The following is a 19161-nucleotide window of genomic DNA, read 5'->3' as shown; positions in this document are numbered from 1 at the left end:
AGGACTATGTTCCTCAGGATGCGGAAGGACAGGAAGTCTGTTTAATCCAAGGCAAGGCAAAATTACAAAAACTAAGACGCCAGTGTAGTGTGCAGCAAAACAACCAAACAGTCACCAAAGGCGAACAACGTTAAAGTCTTTAACTCAAATATGGCGAGAACAAACAATCGCAACTTGTCATGACTTGTGAGTAGCGAACAATGCAACCACCGCGAGTGCACGGTGACGTGTGCTTAAAAAAGAACACAATTGGGGCGGAAGCAGGTGGAGCCACTAATCATGAAAAGAAACCAGGTGAAATGCTTACTGCTCCTAGCAACAGGAAACGTAACTAAGGGAGGCTTTGGAGCACTGGCAACTTAAAGGGGAACATTATCACCAGACCTATGTAAGCGTCAATATACAGGTAAAAGCCAGTAAATTAGAATATTTTGAAAAACTTGATTTATTTCAGTAATTGCATTCAAAAGGTGTAACTTGTACATTATATTTATTCATTGCACACAGACTGATGCATTCAAATGTTTATTTCATTTAATTTTGATGATTTGAAGTGGCAACAAATGAAAATCCAAAATTCCGTGTGTCACAAAATTAGAATATTACTTAAGGCTAATACAAAAAAGGGATTTTTAGAAATGTTGGCCAACTGAAAAGTATGAAAATGAAAAATATGAGCATGTACAATACTCAATACTTGGTTGGAGCTCCTTTTGCCTCAATTACTGCGTTAATGCGGCGTGGCATGGAGTCGATGAGTTTCTGGCACTGCTCAGGTGTTATGAGAGCCCAGGTTGCTCTGATAGTGGCCTTCAACTCTTCTGCGTTTTTGGGTCTGGCATTCTGCATCTTCCTTTTCACAATACCCCACAGATTTTCTATGGGGCTAAGGTCAGGGGAGTTGGCGGGCCAATTTAGAACAGAAATACCATGGTCCTGTAAACCAGGCACGGGTAGATTTTGCGCTGTGTGCAGGCGCCAAGTCCTGTTGGAACTTGAAATCTCCATCTCCATAGAGCAGGTCAGCAGCAGGAAGCATGAAGTGCTCTAAAACTTGCTGGTAGACGGCTGCGTTGACCCTGGATCTCAGGAAACAGAGTGGACCGACACCAGCAGATGACATGGCAACCCAAACCATCACTGATGGTGGAAACTTTACACTAGACTTCAGGCAACGTGGATCCTGTGCCTCTCCTGTCTTCCTCCAGACTCTGGGACCTCGATTTCCAAAGAAAATGCAAAATTTGCATGGTTGGGTGATGGTTTGGGGTGCCATGTCATCTGCTGGTGTCGGTCCACTCTGTTTCCTGAGATCCAGGGTCAACGCAGCCGTCTACCAGCAAGTTTTAGAGCACTTCATGCTTCCTGCTGCTGACCTGCTCTATGGAGATGGAGATTTCAAGTTCCAACAGGACTTGGCGCCTGCACACAGCGCAAAATCTACCCGTGCCTGGTTTACGGACCATGGTATTTCTGTTCTAAATTGGCCCGCCAACTCCCCTGACCTTAGCCCCATAGAAAATCTGTGGGGTATTGTGAAAAGGAAGATGCAGAATGCCAGACCCAAAAACGCAGAAGAGTTGAAGGCCACTATCAGAGCAACCTGGGCTCTCATAACACCTGAGCAGTGCCAGAATCTCATCGACTCCATGCCACGCCGCATTAACGCAGTAATTGAGGCAAAAGGAGCTCCAACCAAGTATTGAGTATTGTACATGCTCATATTTTTCATTTTCATACTTTTCAGTTGGCCAACATTTCTAAAAATCCCTTTTTTGTATTAGCCTTAAGTAATATTCTAATTTTGTGACACACGGAATTTTGGATTTTCATTTGTTGCCACTTCAAATCATCAAAATTAAATGAAATAAACATTTGAATGCATCAGTCTGTGTGCAATGAATAAATATAATGTACAAGTTACACCTTTTGAATGCAATTACTGAAATAAATCAAGTTTTTCAAAATATTCTAATTTACTGGCTTTTACCTGTATAGCTTGATGTTGCAGAAAAAAGACCATATATTTTTTTAACCGATTTCCGAACTCTAAATGGGTGAATTTTGGCGAATTAAACGCCTTTCTATTATTCGCTCTCGGAGCGATTGTGACGTCACATCGGGAAGCAATCCGCCATTTTCTCACTTTCGTCGGTGTGTTTTCGGAGGGTGTAACAACACGAACAGGGACGGATTCAAGTTGCACCAGTGGCCCAAAGATGCGAAAGTGGCAAGAAATTGGACGAAATTTGTTCAAAATACGAGGGTGTGGAGAAAGCCGACGAAATGGTCAGTCGTTTGTTCCGCACACTTTACCGACGAAAGCTATGCTACGACAGAGATGGCAACCGTCCCTTATGCCACCGAAGATGATCAAGAGAAGAATATCGACCCTAGCTTCCCTGGCCTGCTGACATCAACTCCAAAACTGAACAGATCAGCTTTCAGGAAAAGAGAGCGGATGAGGGTATGTCTACAGAATATATTAATTGATGAAAACTTTAATCATTACTCGCGGTTTTACGTAAATTATTATACAGAAACTGTGTTTACCAATAATTTAGCTTAAAAACATTTATTTTTTTCAATCATTCGAGTAGTCTTGTGTAATGCAGTATTTTGTGTCTATTTAGGTATGGTTAACATGAGTTCTGAAATCGTGGAAAAATATATGTTCTTAGCGCGCCTGAAATGGGCTGTCTGCACTCTCAAAGTGCATGTTGTTGCCAAATGTATTTCATATGCTGTAAACCTAGTTCATAGTTGTTAGTTTCCTTTAATGCCAAACAAACACATACCAATCGTTGGTTGGAAGGCGATCGCCGAATTCGTCCTCGCTTTCTCCCGTGTCGCTGGCTGTCGTGTCGTTTTCGTCGGTTTCACTTGCATACGGTTCAAACCGATATGGCTCAATAGCTTCAGTTTCTTCTTCAATTTCGTTTTCGCTACCTGCCTCCACACTACAACCATCCGTTTCAATACATGCGTAATCTGTTGAATCGCTTAAGCCGCTGAAATCCGAGTCTGAATCCGAGCTAATGTCGCTATACCTTGCTGTTCTACCCGCCATGTTTGTTTGTATTGGCATCACTGTGTGACGTCACAGGAAAATGGACGGGTGTATATAATGATGGTTAAAATCAGGCACTTTGAAGCTTTTTTTAGGGATATTGCGTGATGGGTAAAATTTTGAAAAAAACTTCGAAAAATAAAATAAGCCACTGGGAATTGATTTTTAATGGTTTTAACCCTTCTGAAATTGTGATAATGTTCCCCTTTAAAGAACAAACCACAAACAGACAGGCTCAGTAGTGACGGATCATGACAAAACTTTGCACTCTACGCATGGTCAAAATTGTGTGTAGTAATATGTAACCATTTCCACATAGAATATTTCTATAAAGACCAACATTTGTGGTAAAAGTTACGTACTCAACAACCTTTACAAATGAGGGCCCTGGTCTGCCAGAGAATAAGAAGACAAAGCAGGAGGTAGTGACTTTGTCTCTATATTCAGAAAACAATATGACCCATCGATAAATAATTTTTCAAGAAAGCGACACATCTAGTAAAATATTATATATGTTACGAAGGGGTCGCATGTTAATGCGCGGATCGCTTCCCCAAGACGGAACTCCTGGAGGCAGTGTGCAGGTAAGATAATGATTTATTCTCTTTATGAATCAGTCCCGGATACAAAAATGCAGGTAAATACAAATAAACAGAAAAGCGTGCCGATTGCACGGGAAGCTATGGCAAAGCTAACGGAAAAGCTTAGCATAGAAAACAAGAAGCAAGAATGATTGAACGTAATTGTTGGGTGAAGCAAACAAGACAGCCAGACTGAGTGTGGTGAAAAGCAGGAATAAATAGCTCTCTAATTAGTGCCCGGGAGCAGGTGAGTATCAGGTAAGGCAGGTGAAAATAATCAGCACCCATGGCAACCAAGAAAACACAAACCCAGGGGTGCTGAAACAGAACTAAGGGAGTCTTTAACTACACAAAACATGATCCGGGCAACGGATCATGGCAATATAGGACTAAGAATACTGTGAATATTCTAATTGCTCGTGAATGTTAACAAGTCTTGTCGTGAAGAGAATATGTACGCTAACTGGCATGTGCGTGCATGTAAACGTGGTCAGTGTTTGGAAAAGAGGGTTGACCTTGACAAAGGGAACGCTAAACTGCCAGTTAGCTAACGAGACTGATAAGCCGCAACGTGTGTGGTGTGTCCATGTGTGTGTGTGGTGGAGAGTAAGATGGAGGGCAGACTGCAAGGTGAACCATGCGCTCTGCTAATTAGCACTGACCTCTTCCCATCCTCGCCCATTGTTGTAGGAGATCACGTCGAGCAGCGGGTTGGACAGGTAGCCGTCGTTGTTGAAGGAGTAGTCCCGCCCCCCGATGGAGATGTTGGTGAAGTACCTGGTGGGGCAGACATGAAGATACCGTTAGAAATGATGGGATTCATTAAAAAGTTTGCCGCGGTAAAGAACAAACTGATACCGTTAAAACTTTAACATCACTTTTCATTTTCCATTCCGCACAAACTGGACTTGGATGGATCGCCCCCTGGTGGCCTGTTAGCTGCAACTGAGCTCGTTACAGTCGCTTCATTAGATCAATGATTGTTTGCTTCCTGGCGTCACCTCGGATGCTCACTTAGTTTGTTCGTTAGCCAAGTGTCATCTTTGTTTGTTAACAATGGGACTTAATGCGAGTTCTGGCATTTAATTGGTCCATTATCTACTAACACACACACACACTGGATCACGCAGGCACTTACACGGGTACATTCACTCACACACACTCACACACACACACACACACACACACACACACACACACACACACACACACACACACACACACACACACACACACACACACGCACGCACACACAGTGCAAGCTGCAGTGTTAAAATCAATGTGAGAGTGTGAGATTTATGTGTGAACACACGCAAGCAGTGAGAGTTCCGATAAGCAATTGAGTGAAAAGAACAAAAGACGCTTGTGTTGTTTCAGTCGGGGGACCTGAGGACAATAAGTCAGTAATTAAATAGGATGACAAGGAAGAAAAGATCAAACAGAAGCCAGTTGTCAAATCAGTTATTGCAGGAGCAAACATTAGAGACGGTGGAGGGGAATCCTTTTCTGTTGACATGCGGGCAAAGTGCTTGTGCGGACAAGATAAAGAAGACAATTGTCCAACATGCAGCACCATCCTTTTGTGCAATCATGGGCAGGACGGAAGGAAGAAGATGGATGGCGGCGAAAAAGTTGCAGGGCTGTGATGATGCTCCACTTTGTTTCACTCCATCCGCCTTAAAAGCACCGGAGAGAAAACATCCTAATGAAAGAAAAGTGACTAGAAAGCCACCAGGACTGAAGGAATGATGAGTCGCCTTCAAAAGAAGAGTCCACCTATTTAATTGGTGAACTTTCTTATCTGTTAAGTCCTTGGCGAGGCGACAACTCGCTAGGATCGACAATTACGATGCAGGAGTGGAGAAGTCCAAAGACAAATCTTTGCTGTTGACTACAAACGAGCGCACTATTTGCATTTTAACAGGATATGTTGTAACTTATTGAAAAGAAGCCCGTGGAACATGCGTTACGAACATGGCGCTACTACCGTTTCCATATGAGTTGGGAAATTGTGTTAGATGTAAATATAAACGGAATACAATGATTTGCAAATCATTTTCAACCCATATTCAGTTGAATATGCTACAAAGACAACATATTTGATGTTCATACAATGTTTTTGCAAATAATCATTAACTTTAGAATTTGATGCCAGCAACACGTGACAAAGAAGTTGGGAAAGGTGGCAATAAATACTGATAAAGTTGAGGAATGCTCATCAAACACTTATTTGGAACATCCCACAGGTGAACAGGCAAATTGGGAACAGGTGGGTGCCATGATTGGGTATAAAAGTAGATTTCATGAAATGCTCAGTCATTCACAAACAAGGATGGGGCGAGGGTCACCACTTTGTCAACAAATGCGTGAGCAAATTGTTGAACAGTTTAAGAAAAATCTTTCTAAACCAGTTATTGCAAGGAATTTAAGGATTTCACCATCTACGGTCCGTAATATCATCAAAGGGTTCAGAGAATCTGGAGAAATCACTGCACGTAAGCAGCTAAGCCCGTGACCTTCGATCCCTCAGGCTGTACTGCATCAACAAGCGACATCAGTGTGTAAAGGATATCACCACATGGGCTCAGGAACACTTCAGAAACCCACTGTCAGTAACTACAGTTGGTCGCTACATCTGCAAGTGCAAGTTAAAACTCTCCTATGCAAGGCGAAAACCGTTTATCAAGAACAACCAGAAACGCTGTCGGCTTCGCTGGGCCTGAGCTCATCTAAGATGGACTGATACAAAGTGGAAAAGTGTTCTGTGGTCTGACGAGTCCACATTTCAAATTGTTTTTGGAAACTGTGGACGTCGTGTCCTCCGGACCAAAGAGGAAAAGAACCATCCGGATTGTTATAGGCGCAAAGTTGAAAAGCCAGCATCTGTGATGGTATGGGGGTGTATTAGTGCCCAAGACATGGGTAACTTACACATCTGTGAAGGCACCATTAATGCTGAAAGGTACATACAGGTTTTGGAGCAACATATGTTGCCATTCAAGCAACGTTACCATGACGCCCCTGCTTATTTCAGCAAGACAATGCCAAGCCACGTGTTACATCAACGTGGCTTCATAGTAAAAGAGTGCGAGTACTAAACTGGCCTGCCTGTAGTCCAGACCTGTCTCTCATTGAAAATGTGTGGCGCATTATGAAGCCTAAAATACCACAACGGAGACCCTCGGACTGTTGAACAACTTAAGCTGTACATCAAGCAAGAATGGGAAAGAATTCCACCTGAGAAGCTTAAAAAATGTGTCTCCTCAGTTCCCAAACGTTTACTAAGTGTTGTTAAAAGGAAAGGCCATGTAACACAGTGGTGAACATGCCCTTTCCCAACTACTTTGGCACGTGTTGCAGCCATGACATTCTAAGTTAATTATTATTTGCAAAAAAAAAAAAAAAGTTTATGAGTTTGAACATCAAATATCTTGTCTTTGTAGTGCATTCAATTGAATATGGGTTGAAAAGGATTTGCAAATGAATGTATTCCGTTTATATTTACATCCAGGGGCACCGCTAGGGATTTTGGGCCCCATGAAAAGAATCTTTACAGGGCCCCCAACACAGTGTCATTATTTTTTCTGTATTATAATTTCATCATCATTAGAGGCCTCTCTGGGCCCCCCTCCATCATGGGCCCCTAGAATCCGTCTCCTTTACCCCCCCTTTTCGGCGCCCCTGTTTACATCTAACACAATTTCCCAACTTATACGGAAACGGGGTTTGTACTTAGAAGATCTCGGAGCAAATGCAGGTCCGAAGCAAAGAAAGACTGGCGGTAGAGAGTTGTTTTGAAGGAATTTTTGGATGGAGAATGGAAAAAAAACGTTTGAATGTCTAAAAATTCATTCGAAAGGCTCAGTGGGTTGATGGAAGGAGTTTTAAATCCGAAGGAAAAGACTGTTTGTGTCCCAGCCGATACTCTTCCAGATGAGGGTCGCTACTGTTCTGGACCAGCTCGCCAGTTGTGTGGAATACAGAGTTATTGATCATCAGTTTGGAGCGTGAAGAGGTTTGTGTATGCTTTTTTTTTTGCTTTGTAATATACAGCAGTGTAACCAATGAGCCCCGAGCGCCCCCTACAGGGTCACCAAAAAATATCTGTTTCTCAGCTGTGGTTTATATGGGCCGCAGCGGTACGCCGTTGTAATACACTTTTGTACCACTTGTGGCAGTAATGACAATATCAAACAAACAGAAGAAGTCTGGAGCTAAAGTCATAGAGAAGTTTCTTAATCGCAGAAAATATGACTAAAGTGGTGAAGCTGTATTGTCATTTGTACTTCCTTTTTATTGCCAGTTTATTTAAGAACCATATTCTTATTTATTTTTTTTTAGCACTGCGTAACTGTATGTAAACATATTTTTCAGCAGTTTTTATGTGTGCCTTAATTTGTAGTATATTTGATTAGTATTTATTTTTGTAAACAGCCTGATCTAAGCCTTGATAATAACCTTTGTGATTAACACTTGCTTTCATACCATTTGACAAAGTTGTACACTTTAAGTAGGTTAGATATAGTTAGTGAATATGATTAAAATCAAGAGTAAGATTACTAATTCAGTGTTAATATTTGCGTGGGCCTCTGTAGTGGAAAAGTTCGACCCCGAGGTCAAAAAGATTAAGAAACCCTGATATACAATACATGCTTCATTATCGTTCATCTCATTCTTATTTCATTCGGGAGGGACAAGCGGTAGAAAATGGATCTAAGGATGTAGTCCGAATGAAGCCACATTCTTTATTTCCTAAGTCTTAAATAAATAAAAAATTCTCCCATCGATGCACTTCAAAATGTTACGTTCTTTTAATTTGTGAGTCAAATAACATTTCCTTATTCATTCCAGTTGTTGCTTGTATATTTTGTTTGAATAGAATCTGCTTCTGAGTTGTATGAACTGGCGCATGCGCGATACAAAAGGTCCCCTGCGACAGTACACCCACTGCAGAGATCTGGTTTTCAATCGCATAATCTAAGTGTGTTAGTCCGGGTTCTCAACAGCCAAACATGATCAGATTAAGGTGTTTCAACGGGTTGTAGGATGCTTCTTTAGAGCCGAACTATTTAAGAAATCAGACTAATTTAGTGCATAGGAACGTGGTCAATTTACAAGGGGTGGGGGGGCGGGTTTTCAGTAGAAGGAAAACAAATATCTCCACTGTGGGAGACAAACCTTTTTTTTTTTTTGCAAATAATCATTAACTTTAGAATTTGATGCCAGCAACACGTGACAAAGAAGTTGGGAAAGGTGGCAATAAATACTGATAAAGTTGAGGAATGCTCATCAAACACTTATTTGGAACATCCCACAGGTGTGCAGGCTAATTGGGAACAGGTGGGTGCCATGATTGGGTATAAAACAGCTTCCCAAAAAATGCTCAGTCTTTCACAAGAAAGGATGGGGCGAGGTACACCCATTTGTCCACAACTGCGTGAGCAAATAGTCAAACAGTTTAAGAACAACGTTTCTCAAAGTGTAATTGCAAGAAATTTAGGGATTTCAACATCTACGGTCCATAATATCATCAAAAGGTTCAGAGAATCTGGAGAAATCCCTCCACGTAAGCGACATGGTCGGAAACCAACATTGAATGACCGTGACCTTCGATCCCTCAGACGGCACTGTATCAAAAACCGACATCAATCTCTAAAGGATATCACCACATGGGCTCAGGAACACTTCAGAAAACCACTGTCACTAAATACAGTTGGTCGCTACATCTGTAAGTGCAAGTTAAAGCTCTACTATGCAAAGCGAAAGTCATTTATCAACAACATCCAGAAACGCCGCCGGCTTCTCTAGGCCCGAGATCATCTAAGATAGACTCATGCAAAGTGGAAAAGTGTTCTGTGGTCTGACGAGTCCACATTTCAAATTGTTTTTGGAAATATTCGACATTGTGTCATCCGGACCAAAGGGGAAGCGAACCATCCAGACTGTTATCGACGCAAAGTTCAAAAGCCAGCATCTGTGATGGTATGGGGGTGCATTAGTGCCCAAGGCATGGGTAACTTACACATCTGTGAAGGCACCATTAATGCTGAAAGGTACATACAGGTTTTGGAACAACATATGCTGCCATCTAAGCGCCGTCTTTTTCATGGACGCCCCTGCTTATTTCAGCAAGACAATGCCAAGCCACATTCAGCACGTGTTACAACAGCGTGGCTTCGTAAAAAAAGAGTGCGGGTACTTTCCTGGCCCGCCTGCAGTCCAGACCTGTCTCCCATCGAAAATGTGTGGCGCATTATGAAGCGTAAAATACGACAGCGGAGACCCCGGACTGTTGAACGACTGAAGCTCTACATAAAACAAGAATGGGAAAGAATTCCACTTTCAAAGCTTCAACAATTAGTTTCCTCAGTTCCCAATCGTTTATTGAGTGTTGTTAAAAGAAAAGGTGATGTAACACAGTGGTGAACATGCCCTTTCCCAACTACTTTGGCACGTGTTGCAGCCATGAAATTCTAAGTTAATTATTATTTACAAAAAAAAAATAAAGTTTATGAGTTTGAACATCAAATATCTTGTCTTTGTAGTGCATTCAACTGAATATGGGTTGAAAAGGATTTGCAAATCATTGTATTCCGTTTATATTTACATCTAACACAATTTCCCAACTCATATGGAAACGGGGTTTGTACTAGCATGCGCCCTGCGTCTGAAGATGGGGGTGGGGGATTTTTGAACTGGGGAATCGACCAACAGGACGTCTTATGGACAACATCACAATGGAGATTTCACTTCAAAACATTGAACTACACACGATGGGGACAGAGGGAGGGGGGGGGGGACAATGGGGTGTGAGTGAGTATGTGTGAATCTGAGCATGAATGTGGAGGAGAGAGGTGCACAATCATATTTCAACTTACCAATTACTAAGGTTTTTTTTCATGTAAAGATAAAATACCCTAAAAAAAAACTTTAATGTCAACTTGTAAGAAACAAATCCCAATAGTTTCATGGAACGTCAGGGGCTTAGCCAAAAATATTAAAGCAGGGAAGGTTTTTTCACACTTAAATTCATTAAAAGCAGAAGTTTTATTCTTACAAGAAACACATCTCTGTAAAGACAATCAATACAAACTTAAAGCTAGCTGGATATCTCAGGTTTATCATGCACCCTTTTTACTTCACAAGCTAGAAGTGTAGCCATTTTATTTCATAAAAATGTGCCTTTCATACTTACATCAAAAATAATTGACCCTAACAGAAGATTTATTTTACTAAATGGTCATCTTACATCTACCCAGTAACTTTTTTGAATATCTATGGACCAAACACCGATGACTCAAACCTTTATCATAGAGTCTTTGGTCTACTTCCTGATGATAGCTCCTCTCCTATCTACATTGGTGGTGATTTTAACTGCCTTTTGTATCCCACTTTAGATAGATTGTCAACTAAATCTCATGTAATTGCTAATTCAACTAAAACCATTAATAATCTTATTAGATCAAGAAATATCATAGACATCCATCCATCCATCCATCTTCTTCCGCTTATCCAAGGTCTGGTCGCGGGGGCAGCAGCCTAAGCATAGAAGCTCAGACTTCCCTCTCCCCAGCCATTTCGTACAGCTGCTACCGGGGGGTCCCGATGCCTACTCAGGCCAGCCAGGAGACATAGTCTTCCCAACATGTCCTGGGTCTTCCCCGTGGCCTCCTAACGGTCGGACGTGCCCGAAACACCTCCCCAGGGAGGAGTTCAGGTGGCAGCCTTTAAATAGACCCCCTTTTTAGACCAGTTGATCTGCCGTTTCTTTTCTTTCTCCTCTTCCCCCCTCACCCCTGTGGAGGGGGAGACACACACGTCCAGTGGCCATGGATGAAGTGCTGGCTGTCCAGGGTCGGCACCCGGGGTGGACCGCTCGCCTGTGCATCGGTTGGGGACATCTCTGCGCTGCTGACCCGTCTCCGCTCGGGATGGTCTCCTGCTGGCCCCACTATGGACTGGACTCTCGCTGTTATGTTAGATCCACTGTGGACTGGACTTTCACTGATATGTTGGATCCACTATGGACTGGACATTCACAATATTATGTCAGACCCACTCGACATCCATTGCTTTCGGTCTCTCTTGGACGGGGGGGGGGGGTTACCCACATATGCGGTCTTCTCCAAGGTTTCTCATAGTCATTCACATCGACGTCCCACTGGGGTGAGTTTTTCCTTGCCCTTATGTGGGCTCTGTACCGAGGATGTCGTTGTGGCTTGTGCAGCCCTTTGAGACACTTGTGATTTAGGGCTATATACGTAAATAAACATTTATTGATTGATTGATTGATAACTAAGGGACTTGCAACAAGGTTAAGCAACCACATAACAGAAATTATTCATCCGGACCAGGTCGGTTTCATCCCGGACAGACCTTCTTTCGGTTATGTACGGATATTATTGAACTTGTTGTAATCGAACTGCCCAGGAAACAAAAAGGCAGCCTTCCTGACTCTGGATGCTCATAAAGCTTTTGATTCAATTGAGTGAGCTTATCTATTTCATGTTCTCAAATTATTTGGGTTTGGAGAACATTTTATGAAATGGGTTAAAATAATTTATTTTGCACCAAAATCATATGTCATAACCAATAATGTAATATCGGATAGTTTTGAATTGCATCGCGGTGTGAGACAGGGCGACTGCCTTTCGCCCTTACTTTTTAATTTGGCCCTAGAACCACTGGCTATTGGTTTAAGAATTAACTCTAATATTAAAGGATTTTCAGTGGGCACATCAGAGAGTCTCATCTCACTTTATGCAGATGATGTACTTGTTACACTTACTGAGCCAGAAATTGCATTACCACTTCTTTTAGAATATGTAGACTCTTTTGGTAGAATATCTGGTTATAAATTAAACTGGTCCAAAAGCGAGCTTATGTTCCTCCGAGATAATGTTAAGATCAGTCAAAACCCAGTTAAAGTTACAGAAAACTATATATCCTGTCTCGGCTTAAAAAGATCTAAAAATTATGAATCATTACTCAAATTTAACTTTACTGAAGCCTTTGTGAAACTGAAAGGGTGTATTGAGTATTGGAAGAGCCTACCTCTCTCTATGTTAGGTAGAGCGAATGCTATCAAAATGATCACCCTGCCAAAATGTATCTATCTTTTTCAAAATTTACCAATTCCAATTCCTGCAGATTTTTTCCAAAAACTTGAATCTTTAGCTCTGGATTTTGTGTGGGGATATAACAAACGCAGAATATCCAAAAAGCACTTATTCAAATCTACAAAGGAAGGGGGACTGGGTCTTCCAATGTTCAAAAATGATTACTGGGCATCAAATCTGAACGCATTGACCTATTGGAAGATGGGGTTCCCAAAGAATCAATCACTTAATTCTGCTACCTTGTGGCTGAAATTGGAACTGCAGTCATTAGTCATTGCTATCTCTACTTTTTAGTAAACCAGTCGCTTCTTTTAAATCAACAAGCCATAGTGTAGTAGTAAGAAATTATATCAACATTCTTTCTCAAATTAAAAAAACAATTGAATATTTCCAATGTCACTATGTATTCACCAATGTGTCACAATCATGCATTTATTCCATCGATAACAGACAGAATTTTTTTTAACTGGTACTCAAATGGAATTAAATGCATAAAAGATATTTATTTCGAAGACAGTCTTGCGTTATTTGAGCAATTGCGAATCAAATTCAATTTGTCCCAATTCAGTTGGTTTCGCTATTTGCAGGTAAGAAAAGAAAGAAAAGAAAACATTTCAAAGTCTCAGCTGGTAAATGAAAAACACCCTCTCTTATAATGACTAAATTTATCACCCACAAGTAAAAAGCTTATCGCCAAATTTGCCAGCTGCTTCATTATGCCCATGATATCAGCAGACGGTGTTAAAAGAGCATGGGAATAGGAACTTAGAACAACAATACCCAAACAGCAATGGGAACGGACACTTTCTCAAATTCACAATTGCTCAATTAACAGCAGACATAGGCTCATGCATTTTAAAGTGATTCATCGTTTTTATTACTCCAAAGTCTTATTACACAAATTTTATCCTGATACATCTCCACTTTGTGATAAATGTAAATCTGCTGAAGGATCACTGTCTCATTCGTTTTGGGAATGTCCAATTATTCAATCATTTTGGTCCAGCATTTTCTTCCTTTACTCGGGGGTATATCAGAGAAAACTTGTCCCTGACAGGGATATAATCTTGTTTGGGTGGTCTTTAGAAACACAAAAACTTCCAAAATATATTACAGCTGTGTTGCTTCGCGGGACGGTCTTGGCCAAAAGACTCATTCTCAAAGAGTGGAAAAGCCCATCTGCACCCAACTTCAGGAACTGGTTAAATGAACTTGTGAATGTAATGACTCTTGAAAAAATAAGATTTATAAACCCTACAAATATGAATAAATGGGAACTAACCTGGAAACCTTTACTGACATATATTGAATCATAACTTATAGAAATAAAAAAAAAATAAAAAAAAATTGCCATATCTTTTTTGTAGTTGTATTCCTTTTTTATTATTGTTATTATTTTAACTACTATTGCTTTTTTGTGTCACTTTTGATATGGTTTTGTCACGGTTTACTTGTTTTTTTTTGTGACTTTTTATTTTGTATTTTTTTGCATCTGATCAAGCCCTGTGACTTTCTTCTTCTTTTTTAAGCATGAACGGTGCAGAGTTCCTTGGGAGATGATCTTGTGATCACTTCCTGAGGATCCTTGATGCCGAGAAATATTCATCCATCTTGCTATGGTCTGTATAGCCTGCTGATCCTCAGCCAGAGTGGGATGGATGGATATATACACAATATCTGGGTATTTTTTCTAATAATGTCTATACCAGGGGTCACCAACCTTTTTGAAACCAAGAGCTATTTCTTGGGTACTTAAATAAATTGCCAGAAATAGCCAATTTGCTCAATTTACCTTTAACTCTATGTTATTATTAATAATTAATGATATTCATCTTTGTGGAAACACTGATCATCTTAATGATTTCTCACAATAAATATATATGGAAACAGATAAATATCAATATGCAACACTTTATTTTTATATTTTCTCTAAGTGCACATTTTTCAAATTGAACATTTTCAAATGATCACTTCTAAGACAGTCTTGTGAAATCACAATATCCCATTTTAACTAGCTAGCCACTAACATTTTTATAAAAGAGGAGAAAACACGAAAAAAATTACAATTACATTTTGAAACATAGTTTACCTTCAATTTCAGCTCTTTAAAATTCAAAATTCAACAGAAAAAAAGAAGAGAAAAACTAGCTAATTCGAATCTTTTTGAAAAAAAAAAAAAAAAAAAATTTATGGAACATCATTAGTAATTTTTCCTGATTAAGATTAATTTTAGAATTTTGATGACATGTTTTAAATAGGTTAAAATCCAATCTGCACTTTGTTAGAATATATAACAAATTGGACCAAGCTATATTTCTAACAAAGACAAATCATTATTTCTTCTAGATTTTCCAGAACAAAATTTTTAAAAGACTTTGAAATAAGATTTAAATTTGATTCTACAGATTTTCTAGATTTGCCTGAATAAATCTTTTGAATTTTAATTATAATAAGTTTGAAGAAATATTTCACAAATATTCTTCGTCGAAAAAACAGAAGCTAAAATGAAGAATTAAATTAAAATGTATTTATTATTCTTTACAATAAAAAAATTAATTTACTTGAACATTGATTTCGGCGTGGCGTGGCGAAGTTGGTAGAGTGGCCGTGCCAGCAATCGGAGGGTTGCTGGTTACTGGGGTTCAATCCCCACCTTCTACCATACTAGTCACGTCCGTTGTGTCCTTGGGCAAGACACTTCACCCCTTGCTCCTGATGGCTGCTGGTTAGCGCCTTGCATGGCAGCTCCCGCCATCAGTGTGTGAATGTGTGTGTGAATGGGTGAATGTGGAAATACTGTCAAAGCGCTTTGAGTACCTTGAAGGTAGAAAAGCGCCATACAAGTATAACCCATTTATCATTATCATTTATTTAAATTGTCAGGAAAGAAGAGGAAGGAATTTAAAAGGTAAAAAGTGTTTACAAATCCTAAAATCATTTTTAAGGTTTTATTTTTTCTCTAAAATTGTCTTTCTGAAAGTTGTAAGAAGCAAAGTAAAAAAATTTATGAATTTATTTAAACAAGTGAAGACCAAGTCTTTAAAATATTTTCTTGGATTTTCAAATTCTATTTGAGTTTTGTCTCTCTTAGAATTAAACATGTCGAGCAAAGCGAGATCAGCTTGCTAGTAAATAAATACAATTTAAAAAATAGAGGCAGCTCACTGGGAAGTGCTGCTATTTGAGCTATTTTTAGAACAGCCAGCGGGCGACTCATCTGGTCCTTACGGGCGACCTGGTGCCCGCGGGCACCACTTTGGTGACCCCTGGTCTATACTGTAAACCTTGAGTTGTTAAAGTTCAAGTGCACCTCTCTCCTCAAGTGTGCATGTGAGTGTGTATGAGTGGACGTGTGCCTGTATGAAGGGTTTGCGTGAGCAAAGTATGACTGTCTAATGTGATTTTAACTGTAAAATTCAATAAAATATATTTGTAAAAAAAAGAAAATATCAGTAGATTCCAGCTTTGACAATAGTTTGCCGCATGCTAAGGCTAAACCAATCGCTGCCAGCAAGTCTGATCGCTCACCTGCCAAACCCAGTGCAGTTCGACTTTTCTGGCATTTGTTTTTCTTGGAAATCGGACAACAAATGTGACTCTTTGCCACAATGGCATTTTTTCTGTAAAAAATAAGCAAATTGGGAAATTTGAAGATCGTTTTTTTCTGAGTTAATGTACATGTGGCTATCACGTCTAACTTGCTAACTTAGTATTGCTAGTAGAGATGTCCGACAATATCGGCCTGCCGATATTATTGGCCAATAAATGCTTTAAAATGTAATATCGGAAATTATCGGTATCGTTTTTTTAATTATCGGTATTGTTTTGTTTTTTTTATTAAATCAACATAAAAAACACAAGATACACTTACAATTAGTGCACCAACCCAAAAAACCTTCCTCCCCCATTTACACTCATTCACACTCATTCACACAAAAGGGTTGTTTCTTTCTGTTATTAATATTCTGGTTCCTACATTATATATCAATATATATCAATACAGTCTGCAAGGGATACAGTCCGTAAGCACACACGATTGTGCGTGCTGCTGGTCCACTAATAGTACTAACCTTTAACAGTTAATTTTACTAATTTTTATTAATTACTAGTTTCTATTTAACTGTTTTTATATTGTTTTACTTTCTTTTTTATTCAAGAAAATGTTTTTAATTTATTTATCTTATTTTATAAATTTTTGTAAAAAGGACCTTATCTTCACGATACCTGGTTGTCCAAATTAGGCATAATAATGTGTTAATTCTACGACTGTATATATCGGTATCGGTAATTAAGAGTTGGACAATATCGGAATATAGGATATCGGCAAAAGGCTATTACCGTACATCCCTAATTGCTAGCTCGCTTTTTTAGGAGTGTCATCTAGCCACTCTTCTTGTTGTTATAATAGTGATGTTTTGTCCTCAAAACACTAGTTGTGTGTCCAACTTTAATGATAGTAACACTACAGGGGTCTACAACAGTTAGCTAGTGATGCAGTAACTTACCAAAAGGGTCGAATGATATCTTCTGCAACTCTAAATATGTTTATAAGTGTTAAATGCTGACATTGTGCTCCTTTTTAATAGCAAATGATCACAAAATAGCATAAAGACCATGGCCACGGGTGATTTATTTTAAATGTAGCCAGTAGAGATGTCCGATAATATTGGACTGACTATATTATCGGTCGATAAATGCTTTAAAATGTAAAATCGGAAATTATCGGTATTGGTTTCAAAAAGTAAAATGTATGACTTTTTAAAACGCCGCTGTACGGATTGGTACACGGACGTAGGGAGAAGTACAGAGCAGTTGCGTCTCCCAGTCATACTTGCCAACCCTTCCGATTTTCCCAGGAGACTCCCTAATTTCAGTGCCCCTCCCGAAAATCTCCCGGGGCAACCATTCTCCCAATTTCCACCCAGACAACAATATTGGGGGCGTGCTTAAAGGCACTGTATCTGCGTGCCGGCCCAATCACATAATATCTACGGCTTTTCACACACACAAGTGAATGCAAGCCATACTTGGCCAACAGCCATACAGGTCACACTGAGGGTGGCCGTATGAACAACTTTAACACTGTTACAAATATGCGCCACACTGGGAACCCACACCAAACAAGAATGACAAACACATTTCGGGAGAACATCAGCACCGTAACACAACATAAACACAACAGAACAAATACCCAGAACCCCTTGCAGCACTAACTCTTCCGGGACGCTACAATATACACCCCTCGCTACCCCATACCACCCCCCAAACCCCCCTTCCCTCCCAATCCCGCCCACCTCAACTTCCTCATGCTCTCTCAGAAAGAGCATGTCCCAAATTCCAAGCTACTGTTTTGAGGCATATATGTTAAAATAAAATAATGCACTTTGTGACTTCAATAATAAATATGGCAGTATTTAGGTTGGAATTTTTTTCCATAACTTGACTTGATTTATTTTGGAAAACCTTGTTACATTGTTTAATGCATCCAGCGGGGCATCACAACAAAATTAGGCATAATAATGTGTTAATTCCACGACTGTATATATCGGTATGGGTTGATATCGGAATCGGTAATTAAGAGTTGGACAATATCGGAATTTCGGCAAAAAAGCCATTATCGGACACCTCTAGTAGCCAGTCATATAAATTAAAGACAAATATCTCACCTCTTCTTTGTTTTCGTCAAAGTGGGCATGCTGATGAAAGTTGGAGACCTCTTTTCTAACTATAAGGCTGCACACTAAATTTATACTGTTAAACAGAAAAGATGTCTGTTTAAGAAACATGTTTATTTTCATTCTGTTTGGTTAAGCAGGAAATATTTATATTTGGACAATGGACAGAGAATCCTCAGTCCTGGTAATGGTTCTCATGATAGTACACTTCCCCACTTCTCAGTGTGAACGCACTTATGCATTAAAGGACTAAAAGTAAGTACAAAAAGTGGGCTAATTGTTCACTGTATTTGACTGTTGCTAAAATGTGTTGCCGAGCAACCATTGGCATCAACTCCTGATGCTGAGTGACGTGACAACTAGCGAATAAACATACATCTCACTTGGGTTTGTTTCTCTTCTAAAAATAAAAACAATCCCAGCGGTTCCAAATAAAACTACTCTCTTTTTGGTGCAAGAGGAGACTGTTGATCATTTTATTCATTAGCGTTAATGCACTGCTCATACGGTGTGTGTGTGTGTGTGTGTGTGTGTATGTGTGTGTGTGTGTGTGTGTGTGTGTGCGTGTGTGTGTGTGTGTGTGTGTGTGTGTGTGTGTGTGTGTGTGTCAGTCGGCTTCTTTCCAGCCAAGACTTCTGCGTCACCATGACAACTTCTTTAAAAGTCTACCACAGAAAGAGAGCAGCTTGGGGGGAGGCGGGGCCAGAAGGCGTGTG

General features: G+C 39.9%; 1 protein-coding gene across 3 annotated transcripts in view; it reads right to left on the bottom strand.

The window, feature by feature from the left end:
- grin2da (glutamate receptor, ionotropic, N-methyl D-aspartate 2D, a) overlaps positions 1 to 19161 on the bottom strand; it is a 399219-nt gene that overhangs the window by 134973 nt on the left and 245085 nt on the right. For all 3 annotated transcript variants that reach the window (XM_061966842.1, XM_061966841.1, XM_061966843.1), the window contains one exon: positions 4314 to 4428. In XM_061966842.1, the coding sequence (XP_061822826.1) occupies positions 4314 to 4428 (115 nt within the window). The remainder of the gene's footprint in view (positions 1 to 4313; positions 4429 to 19161) is intronic.

The sequence above is a fragment of the Nerophis lumbriciformis genome, linkage group LG11 (genome assembly GCF_033978685.3).
Source record: "Nerophis lumbriciformis linkage group LG11, RoL_Nlum_v2.1, whole genome shotgun sequence".
In the NCBI taxonomy this organism is placed as follows: Eukaryota; Metazoa; Chordata; class Actinopteri; order Syngnathiformes; family Syngnathidae; genus Nerophis; species Nerophis lumbriciformis.
This window is presented reverse-complemented; position numbering and strand designations above follow the sequence as displayed.